This window comes from Lupinus angustifolius, chromosome LG01 (assembly GCF_001865875.1).
Source record: "Lupinus angustifolius cultivar Tanjil chromosome LG01, LupAngTanjil_v1.0, whole genome shotgun sequence".
Classification (NCBI taxonomy): Eukaryota; Viridiplantae; Streptophyta; class Magnoliopsida; order Fabales; family Fabaceae; genus Lupinus; species Lupinus angustifolius.
In genome coordinates, this window is record NC_032009.1 from 22,924,538 (window position 1) to 22,944,560 (window position 20,023).

General features: G+C 30.6%; 1 protein-coding gene across 3 annotated transcripts; it reads right to left on the reverse strand.

Moving 5' to 3' along the window:
- On the reverse strand, positions 8,784 to 14,080 carry LOC109356508 (sucrose synthase-like). Of its 3 annotated transcripts, XM_019599843.1 has the most exons (15): positions 13,978 to 14,080; positions 13,946 to 13,947; positions 13,036 to 13,158; positions 12,798 to 12,924; positions 12,424 to 12,575; positions 12,141 to 12,333; positions 11,472 to 11,807; positions 11,280 to 11,375; positions 11,009 to 11,182; positions 10,800 to 10,916; positions 10,529 to 10,695; positions 10,200 to 10,424; positions 9,554 to 10,117; positions 9,242 to 9,380; positions 8,784 to 9,044 (listed from the first exon to the last, which is right to left on the reverse strand). In XM_019599843.1, exons 3-15 carry the CDS (start codon positions 13,134 to 13,136, stop codon positions 9,012 to 9,014), a joined length of 2,424 nt encoding a protein of 807 aa, XP_019455388.1. In that variant the 5' UTR covers positions 13,137 to 13,158; positions 13,946 to 13,947; positions 13,978 to 14,080; the 3' UTR covers positions 8,784 to 9,011. The 3 variants fall into 3 exon arrangements, with proteins under 3 accessions (XP_019455388.1, XP_019455397.1, XP_019455408.1); XM_019599852.1 differs by lacking the exon at positions 13,946 to 13,947 and having other exon boundaries at positions 13,978 to 14,064; XM_019599863.1 differs by lacking the exons at positions 13,946 to 13,947; positions 13,978 to 14,080 and adding an exon at positions 13,794 to 13,807.

A 20,023-nucleotide genomic window follows, 5' to 3' on the forward strand; every position in this document is an offset into this window, starting at 1 on the left:
TATATCACAAACATTTTTTCACACCCTCAAATAAATGTATATGAATTCCTTTTATATTTAATGTTTGTGTAACTATTAGTTATATAAAGTTGTACCAACATCAATCATTTGTCATATTCTAAAACATTATACATAATTTAATCATTGTTATTAAATTTAGACCAGTCATTGACTCAATCACGTAATTGGATCAATGGTCGAATTATATGTCACTAGTTAGACGAGTTAAATCGGTTGATATGAAAAAGTTATAAACTTTTTATAATATTATTTAATAGTTTTATACTTCAAATTAAGAAAAAATATTATTGTCACAGAAATACCTAACTAAACAATTAACAAAGAAAGATTTACTTGAAAATATCATCAAACAACATAAATTTTACGTTTTAATCGTAACAAAGTGAATAAATAAGTTGAAAACTTAATTAAATAACTAAGATTTTAATACAAGATAAACTAATGAATGACAAACAAAACTCTATTAACTAGAAATGTAATATTTGAAAAAACAAGGTTCATTTTCCTCCCACAAGGGCATTGTTTTGATGTTTTTATGCATAAAATATTGATACATACTAACTCTAGTTCATTATTACAAAAAAAAATACCAACTCTAGTTCATGGTCAATCAAATGAATGACTCATAGCGATTATGTCTCTGTTCTATATCAGATCAGCTAGTTTGAACCGAATCAAATTTAATAACACTGTAGCTCATGTACTTATACTCTTTATCCGCATCACTAGTGGCACTTGGGGCCATAGTAAGTGAATGTTTCACATTCTATCATGATTCTTTAGAGTAAGGATCCTCTCGAGGCAAATGTTACTTAATAACACATAAAAGATAATATGTAATAATATTTTTATTTTTTATTTACAATGAAATCACATTTTTATTATTGAAATATAAAAAAAATAATCACTTGTCTCTCTATTAATGAAAAAATCGTTGTTCGATTGTGTTAACGGTTGCCTAAGTTCTTTCATTTTCGTTTACTTCTCTCCAATTCTTTTGTTCAAGGTAATGTTATGTTTCTTTCAAGGAATATTCAATATTTAAGAAGTTACAGAGAAGTTCTTTTTCTTGGTGTCCTTGTAGTTGTCGTTAAGTTTTCTCATTTTTTTCCCTTTGATAATATAAGAAAAATAGAATCTTCCCGTATAAATTGTTAACTGAAAAGTAAGGTAGAAAAATAACCAAAATAAGCTAGCATGTGCTGTGTTTTTCATTATTCTCATTATATACTTGATCGCAATTTATATGCAGAAACATTCTTGTATATAATCACACTCATACTGCTAAAACCATAGGTAAACTTTAAAGTTTTAGTTTCACACGCAATCTAATATACATGCACTGTATAGTGCCCAAAAACCATTGCTACATGAAAATGTTGTTTTAGTAATGCCTTTACTTGCTAGGCCCACACCCGTGCAAAATGAAACATAAGTTTAAATTAAACAAGTGTCCAGAACCAAAGAAAAACAACGTTCATTACTTGTCAACTGTCATCCAATACAACTCACTCATATTGGGATCGAAATCATCTCCGATATTAGATAGTCAGGTTTGATGATTTAAAAAAATTATTTAAAATATGTAGAGTTAAACTTTTTTAATAACACCTCATCATTTCCTCCAATATTAAAGAGGATTATGTTTTCATAAATTGTCTACTTCATGATTCCAAATAAATCAAACCCTATTATATAATGTGGGTATGATGGATCCTAAACAAAACCATTATACCTGATTTTAAAACTTGAGCTAGAATGAATATCCAGCATACATAGAACTCATAACTACTTTAACTTTACACATACCACAATTATTTTTCAAACCCTTAACAATAAAATGTAATATATATACATAGTGTCAATATAAAAATTTATACACAATTAATATATCATCTACAATTCATAGATAATGTATTGACAGTGTATAAAATATGTATACATCTTTTACTCTAACAATAATCCCCAACACCTATTTGAAATCCATTCATCACCCATCCAAAGAACTTACAGATTGCATCCCCTCCTATTAACCAAAATTAAGACACCACAAAACTTTTGGTGTTAATTAAGGTATATTTTTTTGCTCCCTTTGCTCAAGAGAATTAAATATTAGCTGATCTTTGGTGTTCAAATTCTTTCACGGTTAAATCAAATTCTACTTGATAACTAACAACGTGATGATATAGTGGAATAAAGCCCTATTAGATTCCGGCGTGACCAAAAAGTCACTAATTTAATTCTCGGAAATGACATTTGTTAATAGGGACAATCATAGATCCTGAAAAAGATTAGTCTTAAAAATATCATTGGTAGTAGAAATTTCTTTTTCACTCCATAGTGACCCCTCAAACTAAAAAGATAAATTAAAAGCAGGTAGAAAAACTAGAAATCTACCTTGCCCTTGTTTAATTAAATCAAACCCTGTTATATACAACTAAGTAATTTAGGCCATCCATAATACAGAAATATATTAAACTTGGGCATTATTTACATCTACATTCATATATTAAAAACCTTATTTTTATGAGTAAATTAAATGAACAAGTGCGATTATTCCTGAATCATTAATTCATCCAAGTTTCTGGATGCCACTCTACGCGGAACAATGATATGTTGTCCCAAGTGGGCTCTAAACCATATCTTACATCAATAATATTAAAGTAAAAACAGAAAAAATTATAAATATCTAATTTTTTAATTGACATGACATATTTTTATTATATAAAATATAGTTTGGAAGACACTTTGATCTTTGTTAGTCTCCTAAACCTATATTACTTATCAGTCATGCTGAACGTCCTACTGGTAAGTAGTAATAGTGTAACTTTTTTTTTTATAGGGTATCATCATATTTTTTTGGGTAAGAATTTTTTTTTCTTTCAGAATTTGTGATTGTCCCTTGCAACAAATGTCATTCTCAGGAATCGAAGCATCAACTTTGAAGATTCTGTGAGGTCTTACACCACTAGACCAATACATTATATGTTAGTAATAGTCTCCGAATAATGATATTTACACACTTTTTACCATAATTTTTAGATTAGAAAAACATATTTTTTCACTGAAAAATAAACAGATATATTCTAACATTCACTTTCTCTACCTTTTATTTCTGGAACAAACAAAAATGTCACCTCAATCTAAATTTTTGTCATCCTTTTTATTAGTTGGTTGTTGTTTGGCAGTGAAAGTGACAGGCATGTGCATTGGTATATATGGTGCCAAGGTTTCTCCAACCTTAATAGTCTATGTCATCTTTTCTAATAAACTCGTGTTGTTAATTAATTGGATTGTATTGAAATTTCATTTAGTAATATTTCCTAGTACATTATCACATTGTTTTCTTCTTTTTCTCTTTCCTTTTTTTGTTTTAAATTTTATAATTTGGGGTTTACAAAGACAAGGACAATACCTCACTCTCTTTAGAACTGGCACCAACCAACGGGTGCTAACTACCTTCGTTTTAAATCACTGAGAGTACCAAAGTAAGCACCTTTTTTAGTTGTTGGAAAAAGAAAGCATTTATAATCTAAGTATTTTATAGGGTCAGATATTTAAAATTCTAAAATTTTGTTGCCCATTCAACGTATCAACGTATATGTCTGTCAATATCATTGAGCTAATTAAAAATGTTGTTGTATATGCTTGAAAGGTTCTTGATGGAGACAAACTAACGTATTCCTTGGTTTGCTTTCTTGCATGTATTAGAATTTCCTTATTGGTTAAATAATTAATCCTTTAAGAATTTTGAATCTTACACACAAAATAAAACAAGGATTGCAAATATATACATGAATTTATGTTCTCAAATCTATTTGTACTTTGATATGTCTTGCACATGGGAAAGAACATCATTGAGAAAGCTAGTCCATTTATATCATGAATTTTCTCAAATCTAACAAAATTGCTTCATATGAAAAATACTTGTGGATTGTCCAAAAACATGGTTAACCCCCTATGATACAAAAACATTAGTGTGTGAATAAACCTCCCCAACTATACTCCACTCATGTCCTATATCTTTTCTCTCTCCCTCATTTCACATTTTTAAGAGTAGGTTTTTGGAAAGTAATAGAGGGAAGATAAAGAATTAAGAGATATAAAATATATTTGTAAAATGACTCTCAAGTATCTGTTTTACTTTCACTCCAAAAACCAACTATCAAACACATTATTAGCAGCAATAGTTGAGATGATTTTGTCCCCTTAATAAGTCTTTCTTCCTTATTCAATATAGATTAGTCAAAACTTTAATTTCATTTCAAGATTGAACCAAAAATATAGGAACAATTCTTTCATCTAACACTTCTTCTAAATGTTTGTTAAAAGTATGAATTGTTAATTTGTTTGTAAACCAATTTAATTAATCAGGGGTGCTAACCCATATATACTAGGTGATAATCATAATTACTTATAAATTATAGTCCTTCCAAACAAGTAATATGAAAGATAAACCATTAGGCAAAACCATAAGGATCCTTTTTATATATTAGAAAATCATGTTTGAGCTAGTAACTTGCACACATTATAGTATGACTAAGCTACAGTTTTTCCATTAGTAAAACTTTAACCCACATAATCTTTGTGGAAGGAGCTCTAATAATAGTTGAGACAGATGAGTTGTGTTGGGTGAGATACTCTTCAATACTAAATAGAGTAGTATTGAGCTGGATTCTGATACGTGACAACAAAAAATAATTAAGGATTTGTATCTTTTATTTTTTTGCATTAAATAAATTAAAATTTTAGAAGTTTATTTCTAACGAGTATTGAAGGGTTCAGTACAGAAGATGATAGCTTCTCACCATGTTAGGGAAGAGCCAAGTGAGCAACACATGGATTCAGCATGTCCCATATGGTTGAACCCTCTTACATTTACATGATTAATGAAATCATGGCACCCATATTCATGACTAATGTTTTGCCATGTGAATTTCGTAAAAAGAATATGCAATTGGTGTTCTATGAACCAGAAACATAAATTGTGACCATACTTTTTTAACACAAGTATATTTGGATTTATGGTTGCATGCAGGAGTTAATCACAACATAGTGGCATATTATATCATGCATATATGTCCTAAGAAGAAACATATCATATCAATCATGTTATAATAACACCAAATAATGTAAGCGTTTATCCTTAATCACGAGAGTAATTAACTATAAAAAAATCTCATCAATCGCCCGAACAGAGTCTTAAAATGATTAATAAATTAAGATTATTTAAACTATTATACACTAGCATTTTCTAGAGTTATGTAGGGTATTTGCCAATCCAAACTAAGAATGGCACAAGGGTCAAAGGCATGGATTAGTAACATCTCAGAGGAAGGACAAAATCATGTGGCAATTCAATATAGGTTTTTGTATATATATATATATATATATATATATATATATAGGTACAATACTAAAATACACTTGGTAAATACTGTTAGTTGAGACATGTTTACTGCATAAAAATTATGTGTGTGTGTCAATAATTAATACTTTAAGCTAGGTACTTGTAGTTTGTATTATACTCTCTCGTAAAGAAGGAAATAGAATGTATTTGTATAAAGAGACAAAGGAGGTGGATAGAAGAAAGTTGAAACACGACAAGAATATGAAAGATGGTTTTCTCATTCTAAGTAAGGGAAGCATGTGCATGTTTCAAACAAAAACATGAATCGGTATGAAATCATTGTTGGATTCTATAGCAATGTCTCTCCCATGTGCTTGATGTTACTAGTGGATGATTGATTGCATGTATTTAGCAATATTAATTAAACTGGATAATCTTCACTTTAGAGGCGACTATATGATGATAAATTCTGGATGCGTGGTTCCATGGATTGTAGAATGTATTATGGAGTATATAAGATTATATATACAAATGATACTTTCTTTGGATACCTCGTTATTTGAAGACTAAGACTCAAATGTCATGATATTCTGGCATTCTAGATGCATGTCTTGTTAGTCTCATAAATGATTGTGGTGTTATCAAATGAGCTACTTCTTTAGAAGAAACAAATTTTGTTATAGAATCCAATGGTTTGAATTAGTGAATAGATCTAAACCATTAGATGTTCATAGGAGTGATGACTAAGATGAGAAGTAAGTTTAAAAAACTTACTCTTACTTTTGAAGTAAATGGATCCCTTCTTTTATATATATATATATACCCATCTCTCATCCTTTTACTTGATTTTTCAGATACCACACACAATCTTTTTTATAAACCTTGTCTGGTTACATAAATTTGCTTGCATTTAATAGAGAAGTAATATCTATTCCTTAAAATAAATATTTGCCATACAAGATCTCACCAAGAATTGGAACAGTAGTTTTAAATTATAATTCAAATTTTAATTTTAGTTTCAAAAAAATTAAAATTGAATCAAAATCATAAATTTTACACGAAAAAATTAATTACTGTATAGAATTATAATTCTAAATTCAATTGTCAAAATTGAGCAAAAACATACTGATAATAGCTGTAGCTAGGTGGTAGTAGTGGTAACTATAGTAATAATAGTGGGAAGATGGTGATGCAATGGAGGTATCATCAAGGTTTCATTTGCAGCAAACCAATTAGTTATTATGAGCATATATGATTGATTGAAAAATGTATTTAAATTAAAAATTTAATAATTAAGTATTTTTTTGATCAATCACAAATAATAACATATGAAGTGGTACATTGATTTGGATAGAAGATGTCATCACTTAGTTATTAAAACATCATTAGCAAGAATCCTAGAAGCAACCAACATGGGATATGGATATTGTTGGGCCTTTCTGTTATGTTCTTACAAACTATAGAATGCAGTACTAGTAAATGGACTTTTGTTGAGAAAAACTTGAATTGTTGGGAAGATGTTGCATCATTGAACAAATAAATGGTTGATTAATATGTATGTAGAAACTTCCAAAGTGTGTGTTGCCACACTAACCTTTAGGTTCGATTCGCCCCCACCAATTTAAGTATATTGGATACAAATGGGATGAACAACGAATCCCCTTCAAAATACTTTGGAAAACCTTGATGTGTTTTGCACCAACACACCAAACATATCTTTCGATAGTAGGTTACAAATCTATGTTTCCTACATTTCTCTCATGCATTAGAGAAATTTTGGATGATTTCTTAGATAAGAAATTTCGGATTTTCGGATGTCTCATTATGCCTGGAAGTGTCTCCATTTATAGAGAAATAAATGTCACTTGCTGAAAAGAAACACTTTTGGGATTCTACACTAATTCATGAATAGTCATATACTAACACGGTTCATTTATTATCTGAATGAGTTCCGTAACTTAGTGGTCAAGTATACTGTTTGGCAAGTAACACATCCTTGGTTTGAATCCCTGCGATTGCATTGTTTCATTTTTATTCACGTTAATAATGAATAAAACATGGACAAAACCATCCAAGCAGGATCGAACTCATGAACTTCAATTCATTGTCAGGTACAACCACTAAACCAATTATCATTCTATTTCATATATTATGAAACTAAAATATGTATATACTCACTATATGAATTCAGATATTTTGGAAATATCTCTCACAGTTATTTCTTCTTCTTTTTAAGAATATAAAAAATTAGGTTGGATGACATCAAATCTGTCCTAGATTTCAGTGTTAAAATAAATTCGATCCCCGGGCATAATTTAGAGTACAAATGTATGCAAAAATAAATTTAGTCCCTTATAGTACAAAATTAAATTCAGTCTAAGATTTAACAACATAAACATGTGAATATATGTATTTTTTTTTAGAAAATAAAAGTATAGCTAAGTATCAACAATTAAAATGACAAATGGAAATAAAACATATATTGAAAAGTGAAAAGAAATTATGGAGCATGCTGCTAAAGATAAGAATCCATAAATTACAAGGTTGTTTAATAATCCCTCCAAAACAGTGGGTGAGAAATGAGATGTTTCAAGCTTTATTTATTTTCTTCTATTTCATTCTCTAGTTCATTTTCAACTTTCACATCAATAAACAAAATCAATGAAAAGAGATAAAGATGTTCCTATGGTCCAACCATAATATGTTACATAAGTATACGTTTGAGGAGAAATAGCTAACGAAATGTCAAAATGATTTTTTTGGATATTACTAAGGATATCCCCTCACCTTTGGGAAAAAAACTAATATCTTTCGAGGTTGTGACAGCCCCTCCCAACAAGTGTAGCTCTCAGTAATCAAACTTTCGACCTTGAGGGTTCAATGATACCTTACACCACTAGATTAACACCTTGTTGGTAAGAAATGTGAGTAGAAGTTGGATGCTGAAAGCACAATAGGATGCCCACAAGAATCAAAGCATTTCTGATTTGTATATTTTTGATTTAGTATAAATTCTTACATTTACTAAAGTGTAAGCAATAATTTTCCATTTTTAGTGTTCTTTATTTTACAAATAGCAGTAGATAAATTAGTATGTATAGAATTTTATGTTTTTTCAACAGTAACATTAGTTTAATATTAATATAAAATCTTTTATTATCAATACTCCACATAGATCCAAAATGATGCTATAAGAATTAGGAAGATACTTCTCCCAATGTATGTGCCTGATAAGAATGAATCAAATAAAAGGTAGTTATTCTTTGACTAAGGTGGAAGTGGAACTGCCAATGAATTTGCACCCTTTTGTTCTAGATTACTCTACTCATGCTTTCTTGTGTAGTCTATTTTATGGATTGATAAAGCCAAAAAGTAACTACAAATGATGAAAAAATAAAGTTGGAGGGGAATATAGACAGAAAGTTAGAAAGCATGGCTTCAAATAGAATTGTTGAGGGTATAATACCCAAATTCCAATCATGCAAACAGGAAAAGAAAAATAAAACTAGTTGATTTTTGTTTTATCCAAAGCCTAATCACATAATAAAAATCATTGACATTTATGAAACTCAACAAACAGTGCAAACAAGAAAAGAAAATGCCAGATCCTCCATTTCTTTATGTACTCTTCAACATTGTTTTACTCTTCAACAGCAAGGGGCACTGACTCAGCCTGAAGTTACAAGAATCACAAAATACGTTAGTCATTTCAAACAGAATATTGATATTTGATAAAACAAAACTCGAGTGTTGTAATAACATACTATATTTTTATGGATGAACTATCTAGGCACATGTTAAAATATAAGTTGTCAAAATATGGTTGAACTTGATAAGATCAAATTGAAGGTAATAGAATATGAAAGATACCAATTTGCGGTACTTGAGAGCATAGAACATCTCAAGGTAGCGGCGACTCTCACGTCGGTCAAGGTTAGACACATGCTTCCAGAAGCCATAGACACCAGTGAGAGTCAGAAGCCTCTCCGAGTAAATTTGCCATGTATACCTTTGAAGCAAAAGCAAAAGAAACATCTCAATTACAGTGTATACAAACTAAGTAAAAGAAGAAGAAAACAAGTACTGTTTGGATGAAACAAAACATGATGGTTAGAACAATTTCATTCTATGTTGTTGGCACACCAAATACTAGTAAAATGATGGTTAGAATAATGCACTTACTTCTCTTCAATACGCTGCAGGCCTCCGCCGGAGATTTTGTCCCAGTGAGATGGATCTGCTTTAGACTTCTCAAAGAATTCAACAAGAAGATCAGCAGCACGGTCACCATGATAAGGATCAATGTGGTATCCAGATTTTCCGTGCACAATGATCTCAGCAGGACCGCCATTGCAAGTAGCAAAAGTTGGCAAACCACAAGTCATGGCCTCAACAACGGTCAAACCAAAAGCTTCATACACAGCAGGCTGCACAAAAGCACCCTTTGTGTCACAGATCACACGGTAAAGCTCACCATTCCTTACTCTGTTCATCTGAGAGGAAATCCATCTGAATTGGCCATTCAGCTTGTAGGTCTCGATCAGGCTATACATTTTCTTCATCTCAGCTTTTTCTTCCAAGTCCTTGGACTCCTTCCTCCTATCTCCGGCCACAACCACAAGGTTCACCAACTCGCGGAGGCGAGCATTCTTACCATACCACTCCACAAGTCCTGTAATGTTCTTCACACGGTCCAACCGTGCCATGGTGAAGATAATTGGCTTGTTGCGGTCCTTCAATACACATCTGTTACAATGGAATTGCATTAGACAGATTTTCTATGACAACATAAAGAACATATCGAATAAAAGAGAGAAGAGAAACTTACATGTGCTCTTCATTCTCCACTGAGCTGTAAAGAAGCTCTTCAATCTCAGGGTGGAAGGATGTCAACCTACGGCTAGTTTCGGTATACGGGAAGTAAATGGTCTGGTCAGCGCCAGGTGAGACAATGTTGAACTTTGGGTCAAAGACATTGATACCGTGTACAACACGGTAGAGTCCAGGAAGGGTGAAGGCAGTGTGACTCTCATACTGTCCAACAGTATCCTTGCTGTATAAGTACAAGGGATACAAGAATTTCAGTTAGCTATAATCTCCAAATGAAATTGTGCAAAAGAACAAACAGAAATAATGAACAATGAAAGGATAACTCACTTTCCAGCAATCTCTTGGAAGGTACTGGTGATAATAAAGTCTGTGTGGTTCATTGCAAAGAGATCAGCTGTAAATTGGGACGAGAAGTGATATTTCTCGTCAAATTTTTTCCAGTAAATGTCAGATTCCGGATATTTGGTCTTCTCAAGTGCATGAGCAATGGTACACTACAATCATAGAGATAAAAGAAACTTAGGCCTCTGAGTTCCAAATTATAGTGAATAAGTGGTTACAACTTTTAACAACATAGCAAGTGTCTATGTAGCCAAACCTGAGTGACACCTAACTTATGCGCCAACAGAGACGCAACAATGTTTCCATCGCTATAATTTCCAACAATCAGATCTGGCTTGCCTTGCAACTCCTTCGCAAGTTCTTGGACAACATCCTAATGACAAGAAATAGTGGGCTTGAATGTTAATTTCATGAGAAAACATCAAAATGATCGAAACATGTACCGATTATGAGTCAAGAGTTTACCTCGGTGTAAGTTTCTAGGTAGGGCCATACTTCGAATCTGGAGATCCATTTGCGAACAATTCCCTTCTCAGTTCTAAAGGGAACTCGAAGAATGTGGCAATGTTCAGTATCATATACCTTCTCAAGACGTTGCCCACAAGTAGTTCCTACTGCCTCAGGGAGAAGACGAGTGATCTGCATTTATCAGCATCCACAATTAACAATTAGAGAAATCTCCAAACACTATATACACAAGTAGGCTTACCCTTCACAAAACTACACAAGGACTTACAATGAGAATACGAGGGACGATATCCAAGCCTTGTTGCTTAATACGCTTGAGCATCTCACTCTCCAAGGCACGAACTTGATCCAAGATGTAAACAACCTGGATTAGAGAATCAAGAAAAGCATGTTGAATTACCAGCTCCTTGATAGATAGATAGATAATTAGTTACCGAGAGCCATGTATCTTTCAACTAACCTGGCCACCAGTATCGGGGTATCCCAAGACATTATCTTGTGCAAAGTAACCATGGGGAGAAAGGATAACAACATTGAAGACCATTGGGATTCTTCCAATGAATGTCTCAAGGGTGAAAGGGTCCGGTGCCTCAAGAAGATCCAAGAGAAGTTGGATCATTTCAAGGACACGCTCGGCGGTGTCACCCCACCCCCTTTCCAAACCAATCTCCTGGAATCTGTGTTCAAATGCTGAGTAGGGTGTTTCAGGAGCAAGTGTGCTTAGATACTCTTCAGCTTTCCTTAGAACATTTTGAAGAGAATCTGGTGTCTGAATTCTGTCATTCAGCATCAATGTCTGCATAGGTAACAAATCATTGTTAGTAAAATAAAACAAGAGAAACATAAAACTATATCTTATCTTAAATACATTGGCTATTAGATTTTTACTCTAGATCTGGTTATTAGACATGTTACAAACATGAATGTGAACAATCAAAAGCATTAAAGTATTGAAGAAAAAAGCCTTACAAAGTAATTACTGATAATTGTTGTCACTAAATAAGGGCTGAATTCATGCATAACAATGTCAATCACTACTAATTTGGATAATACAAAAACATACACTTCTCACAACTTTACAGTAATCTAGCTCAAAAATTCAACTGAAGAGGAGAAAATATGCATGTACCTTTCCATTGTAGCTGTGAGATCTGAGGAATTCCAGAAGTGGAAGCAAGCTCTCCTTGTCATGGAAGAGTTTCGCAGACAAGTGGCGGTTGAGGAATTGAACACCATTTCCAATTGACTTGTTCAGAGTTGGGCGAGGGAACGATGCATTAAATGGTTCAAAGTCCAACTCAAGCACAAAGTTACCATTAGAACTGCATTAAGAATGAGAGAAATGTTGTTAATTTGTATAAGTAACATTATAAGAACCATTAACCTCAAAGGCCTTAAAAGCCTTAAATTACCTTCCATCAACTAGTTCCTCCTTGAATTTCAGATACTCAGCAGCTTGCAACTCCTCAGCAACAAGAGCATGCACATTCACTTTCAGATACTCCCAAACACCAGGTCTTGGACGAACAGCCAAAGCAATCCATGGTGGTAAAACTATGGCTTCCTATAGTGTATGAAAAAACACAACAAAATGAAAAAACTTAAGCAAAAACCTACAAAATAGTAAAGATATTCTCACACTAGTTTTACCAGCATAGCTTTTCAGAACTTTATAACCACCATAAAAATTTGAAAATAATAATGGGTAGCTGATAAATGATCAAGTTTAGGTGTAAAAAACAAGTAGTGAGATAACAATTTCCTTGTTCATATAGAAGAAAAGTACCTGTGTAGATCTCAAAACTTCACCAAAGGGACCATTACTTAGTTTCTTTCTATTCTCTTCAGGGATTTCTTCAAACTCAGCAATGATTTGATGGTGTTGTAGGAGTCCCTTTCCCTTGCTTTCAATCCTTTTAAAACCATAACACATTCAGTGTTAGAATACAAGCTTCAACAAAACTACAACTTTGATCAAAAGGGTTTAAATAAATAGGGGGAAAAATAAGATTTTGATTAGATACCTTGAGAGAAGGGTCAGAATTTCATTCCTGTTAGTACTGAGTGTTTCATCAATCCTCTCACGGAGACTGTGAACTCGGGTCAAACGATCAGTAGTAGCCATTGTCACAAGGAAAAAACTTCAACTGCAACAATAAGATCAAGATTTATACAAAATAGAATGTTAATCAATGATCATTACAAAAATACAAAACCAATAACCAAGTGAAAAAATATATAAAATAAAATGACTTTTAACAAAACTGTATAGGATTTCAATCTTAAACAGTGCAGAAGAATAATTGAAGATGTTGTTTCTCTATAAAATAATTGCATGGAGTCATGGACTAAAACTGCAAGATCAAGCAGAAACACAATACTTGATCTCTTTTCCTAAAAAATAAAATTATTATTATTATTTCATTCTAAGCTTAACCCTCATAAAACCACTAGTTAGAAACTGACCACAGTTTCTGTTCAAAAATAACAATTTAATAATGACAAACCAACAAACAAGTTCTTAGTTCAAGACCAGGGTGTTAGAAACTAAGTTATCTTGTAGTGTTTTTTTCCAACCAAAGACATGCAACTCATGTGAGATGAAGATTGTGTTAATGTGGCAACAGTGTAAAAGATAACTGGGAGGAATAATATATTCAATTCATTAACCACTGACCCTTTTGAATAACCAACATAGATAGTGGATTAGTGGATTAGATAACATAACACCATTATCTACCAACATTTTCACTGTTTAGTAACCACCCCACTATCTAGTAACACCTATGAAAAAGATAAAAGTTAAGTAACAGATTGAAAAAGAACAGAAAAGTAAGAGAGACCCTTATAAACAAAGCATAGAGTGAAATGATTATAATGGTCAGAAAACAACGGACATGCAGAAAAGGTGGTGAACAGAAGAAAGTGAGAAACAACTAAGAAAGAGAGAAGAGAAAAAAGTATACCTATGAAAACAGAATAAACGCAAAATAGTAAATGGAGGGATAAGAAGAAGGAAAAGTGAATGAATAAGTGAGGTGCTAGATCACTCAATTTATAGACTTGGAGACTCAGACAAAATTGGAATTTCACACACATTATATATAGAAAAATATATTAGTTTATTTAAGAGAGTAGAGTCATCACATGTCAAAAAAGTTTCTTTTTCTTTTTTCTTACCTCCACTGAGGGTAGTTTTGTAAATGCATAATGTAAAAGTATATGCTACAAGTAGCTTGAAATTCAATGTGTTATTACATGATAAATGGCACATCATAGCTGTATTTCTTTTGGTGTATTATTACCCAAAAAATGATCTTTCTTTAGATAGCTTTCCAACTATATATGATCTTTTTTTTACAGAAATTGAAATAAATGGTGGTGTGAGTGAAAACTATCATGCAAGTCTTCTGTTAAATGTTTTAGTTGATAATGCAAGCATGGTAAATGAACTTCATGAGTATCGTAACATTTGACAAAAAATAATGTTAGATCGAAATAGTGATGTAGGCAATATAAAACTTTGATCTGATATCATATTAAAGTTTCATTTCAAAAACTAATTGATAATAAAAGGAATAGTCCCCGACAAATATTTATATCATTTACATTTCTATATGGAAGTACAATTCATTAATTATTACTGCCAACCCACCAATGGTTTTTCCTTATTATGACTAAAACCACTTTTTATCCATCACAAAACCCCTTCCCTTCTCTCTCCTACTCATCAATACACTTTTTAACTTGTTTTCTTATCCACTTGTCTCTTCCAGATTTATATTTTAAGTCCTGCCATCAACTATTTTCTTTTTAGTAATAACCTCCTTATCCATTTCTAGTTGATTAGTTAATTTCCTCATTGTATTAAACAATGCTATGTCTAAGCAGCCTTGGTTTTTCTGTGGTTCCTATAGTCTTTGACCCAAAACTGTTGTCTGAACCTCAAAACTGTTGAAGGTTTAGTCTATTTAGAAACTGAAGAATGTAGTAAGTGTTATGAACATTATTAAAGAAATAATCTAGAATCAGTCAGAAAGAATTTGAAAATTGCTATAGTCTATAGAAGTCTCTATTGTAGTTAAAATTGGATATGTATTTTTATTTTAAAGAAGGACATGTTTTTGCTTATTTTCATTCAAGAGGGGTGAGGAATTATGAACTAATAATAATAAGGGAATGGAGTATCTCCTTATATGAGGAGATAAGTATGCTAAAAAATGGGTAATGCTTCATTGGAAAAAATAAAACATGTGGGGTCGTTTACCAACAAGTTGCAATGAGTCCCAATTCCAATAGTCCAATACATGTTACTGCTAGATTTATAATTGCCAGTAAATCAAATCAGGGGGGAACTTAGTTGGTTTTGCAGGGACACAGATCTCATGTACCGGATATTAATATATATTCATCATATAAAAAAAACAACGTAAGAGATTTATACACTATTATTATATTATTTATTATTCATATTTAATATAAATATATGATATATTAATTGTATATAAATTTGACTGTCAGTATATCTTATATCTATATTTATAAGTCACACTTAATTATAAACATAAGTGTTTTTTCCTTTTACAATATATGTTATATTTCCATGCTACATTTATAATTTTACTTATTTTTCAGTAATGAGATATATAATTTTTAATAAGAGTTGATAATAAAATTACAACATAATATATTTTTGAATGATTTTATTATTTATGCAGAGTTAATATAATTTTTTTACACAATAAATACATTATTTGCTTATCATTTAATATATTCATAACATAAAAAGTCTTACTTACAAATGGATAAACATTAAATCATTGAATATAATATTTGGCTACTATTTGTTTGTTAGTTGTGCAAAATGAGTTTTCTTAGATTGAAAGCTTCACTGATTGTGGTATCCAATACGTGATGGAAATCATCTATTTCTAATCGTGTCTTATTTCATGTCTCAAGTTAATTACATATATGAATAAAAGAAAATTTTAACAAATAAAAAATAGTACTCTGATTAGTTTGAGACAGAAAGTGAAACATTGTTTGAGACATGTGATTTTTGTCCTCCCATATTACTATAATTTCCATTTTGTTGGGAAGATGGATGAATGACTCAACTCAACCAACACCTAATTTTCTTTCAAATGAAACAATGTTTTTATATTTATATTGTTGCGTGATTTAGGAGTTTTTATCAGTCTAAGATAATGTGAGTACCTTTCTTGGTTAGTTATGCCTAACACAAATTAAATCTAGTGTTTTTTTGTTAGGAATTGCACTGCAGCATTGATAGTTAGTAGCTACCATCCCAACACTTTATTTCATAGTCAAGTCAGTAATGAGTTTACACATAGCTGTCAACCATATTTCTTCATTTTGGTTCGTTAGAACTTACAAGTATCCCACTCTTAAGTAAGGAAATCTTGAAGAGAAAATGTGATGATTTTTTAGTTGTTTGGTATAATAGATAATGGAAAGAAAGTGAAGAGAAAATAATATAATTATTATTAATAATGATATTTTCTTTGTACTATCAAAAAGATAATATTTTAAAGTATGTTTTAAATCATGTCTTAAACCAATAAAAACATGCAATGTGAATTAAAAAATTAAATATTTTTTTTGTTTTTATTTCATCGCCATTAGTTTGGAACATGGTTTAAGAGATACTTTGTGACAATCGATTCTGGTATAATTTTTTCTACACGTTTTCCTCACAATAATGGAGAGAAAACATAATACATGGGCCCCACCAATTCTTTTATTCCTTCGTTCTTTTTAATGCAATGAAAAAAATTTCCTTTTTCTTTCACTCCTCCCACTTTCTTTCCTCCCATTTTTACCCCAACCAAACATAGCCTTAAGCTTGATCTCAATTAGGCTTTTATACAGTGGAGTTTTATTAGATTTAGAGTTGAGTTTAAATTTAAATATTAAACTTAACTAATATTTGGGATTGAGTAAGAGATAAAGAAGATATGGTCTAGATACATTGTCATTAATAATATCTATTTGTAGGTATCTTCTCAATTGCGTATAAAATAATAATATTTTTTTGATTTAAGTTGACAATGTATTTGTTACAATAACTTATCTATAAATATAATTTCATAATTTTAATTGTGTTTTTTCAATTGTTTTTACTAGTTAAACATTCTTGTATAAATGATTCATTGTCAAATGTATATATTATTTCATATATCATCAATTCTCTAATCTTTTAATTATATATATAAATAATTAACAAAATATATATACATATATATTATTTCATGAGTAGAGATTCACTTACTCCATCTGGCCATCAATTCTAGTACATCTAATGGTTTAGATTTACTCATTAACTCAAATAATTGAATTTCTTTAAAACTGATGACTAAGATGAAGAATAAGTTTAAAAAACTTACTCTTAACGTAAGTAGATCTATCCCTTATTTCATATATCAAATTATATATTTATATTAGTAAATAATATGGAGAATACAATAGATGAACAGTTTGTATTTATAATCAAATGTATCATCTTTCTATTATTGTTATGTTATGGAACTAATTTTTTTAATTTTGTGTGATTGATATTATCAAATAAGTGTGACTCTAACCCACACATGTTTAACCTTACACAATAAGATGGGATATGTTGTCAGGTTTATTTTTTACGTTACTAAAATTATTTTCAATTTGGAAAAGCGAGAAAACGAATAAGTTGAAGTTTCCACTGAATCATATTGGAATCCAGCAATGATGGAGTTGGTGAAATATATGTTATGGATTTACTATCATGCTTTTATCTTCACATTAGAATATTATTTTAACTTTAAAAATATTATCATTAACAAAATTCAATATTTTATTCACATTGCATATTGGGCAATGGCACTGGGCGAGTCTTCTGGATATTAGAAAGATATATACATATTTTATTTGGTGGGGAGGGGATTTGCATATATATATATATATATATCATTCATTTTCTTAAATCTAACTGAACAAATGAGATACTGTAATAAATTATTTAAGATTTCTCTTTTTTTGTCATCATTTATTGCATTTACCTATTTGGTGTGTTAGATTTAAGAAAATGAATGATTGAAAGTGTAACTTAAGTTGGGTGTAAATATATATATATGAGGAGAGATTTGTTTACCCAAGTTAAGTTATATTAGTTATACTCAATCTCTCATTTATTTTCTTAAATCCAATAAACCAATTAGGTAATTGCATTAAGTTATTTAAGATATCTATTTCTCTCTCTCATCTTTTATTACATACACTCATTTGATCGGTTAAAGTTAAAAATAAATGATTGAGATTGAACGTAACTAATGTAACTTAACTCGAATGTAAATAGTTCTCCTATATATAATTATTTTTGGTATCACCACTTTCAATATTCTCAAGACTATGTCACAATAGTAATTTATCAACTGTAACTCAAGTTAATACTCTTGAAACTTTATGCCACATTATGAATACTAAAATCCAATTTATTTAATTTAATTCATTCTTATTATCTTAACACATATGTATAATTGATCCATTTCTTTACTTCCAATTTTTTGTGAAGTTTTCACACGGTAGTTTTTTTCTACTTAATTCACTTTATATAATTCTAGAGCATTTTAATATTATATATAGTTATTTGCTTATTTACGTTGAAAACATGTATTTTTGGTGATTATTCTGCATGTATTATGTATATTTACCGTCAAAATTTGACCATAACTATATACTTATTCTATATAACATATGAAATATAATATAAACTAAGTGTCGTATCATAAAAAATAGATATCTAATTGTGGTGGATAATAATGATTATGGCTGTGTTTATATAAAAGAATATCATATTCCAATCTACGTCAAGAACAAAGACATTGTTGATACATCAAATTCAATGGAGACACATGAAAAGGGATGAGGGGGACATCAACAATTTAATTACGTGTATCAGATGAATGGGCGTGATAAATGACGAGCCATGCATGATGCATGCGACCAAATTTTCTATGAACTGTAACGCATTTACCCCATTTTTTTCAAAAGTGTAATATGTATCATAGATATAAAAAATTTATACAGTGAATATATCATGTGTCATTTATACTTAAAAGTCAATGATGATTAAGAATGAATGACGGATTATATAATGAAAGAACCTTTTATATTATTAGTGTATATATATTTTTTATGAGTTTAAAACATGTGCATTGACAGTGTAAAGTTTTTTACATTGTCAGCATATTATCCACCATTGATTTGTATTACTTTTGTTTGAGAGTCAATGGTGATTAACAAATCAATGGTGGATGATTTACTAACAGTGTAAAAAACACTTACACTGTCAGTATATACATATTAAATCCATTTTTTATTTCTAAAAAATATAATTATGGAAAATTCATTCTTATTATTTTACTTAGCAAAAATTGTTAGTGTATTTGACAATACCCTTCATAATATTACTAGTGTGCCACCCATTACGCGTCAAATGAATAAAAGTTTGGAGACATATAATAAACTCAAATTTCAAGAATGGTTTCCAAAATCCACGGTAAGAAACCATGTGCCCAAATAGTATTTGCCAAAGCATTCATTTTACACCATTACCAAACACGATTCTTCTTTTTTATTTCAAGAATGGAAAACATATATTGTAAAACTAAATCTACAACAGTGCTTTAAGTAGCTCATTTCACTTCATTTTAGGGGGAAAAACTCATAAATTGAATTTTGTTTTCCATCTTCTCATTGCCACATTTTAATTCCTGACATCCATATTGTCCAAATAAACCCAAGAATTGGGAAAACGAAAATTACACGAGATTTAATAGGATGTGCATTTGTTTAACATGCATCATTTAAACTCAATTCTAATAATAAGGTGCTATTTATGAGTCGAGTTTTGGATGAAAATAAAATATAAAAAATTTAAAGTCATCTCACAAATGTATTTCATGAACACAACAGTACCCTTGAGTTGAGACACCATGCATAATAATATCATAAATC

What these genes read in the sequence shown, in the direction of transcription:
- LOC109356508 (XM_019599843.1), bottom strand. Translation starts at nt 13,136, where the DNA reads ATGGCTACTACTGATCGTTTGACCCGAGTTCACAGTCTCCGTGAGAGG. An exon ending in AAGTTTTGAGATCTACACAG is followed by an intron (nt 12,576 to 12,797) that starts GTACTTTTCTTC and finishes CATACACTATAG; the next exon opens with GAAGCCATAGTTTTACCACC. An exon ending in TCGTCCCTCGTATTCTCATT is followed by an intron (nt 11,183 to 11,279) that starts GTAAGTCCTTGT and finishes TGATAAATGCAG; the next exon opens with ATCACTCGTCTTCTCCCTGA.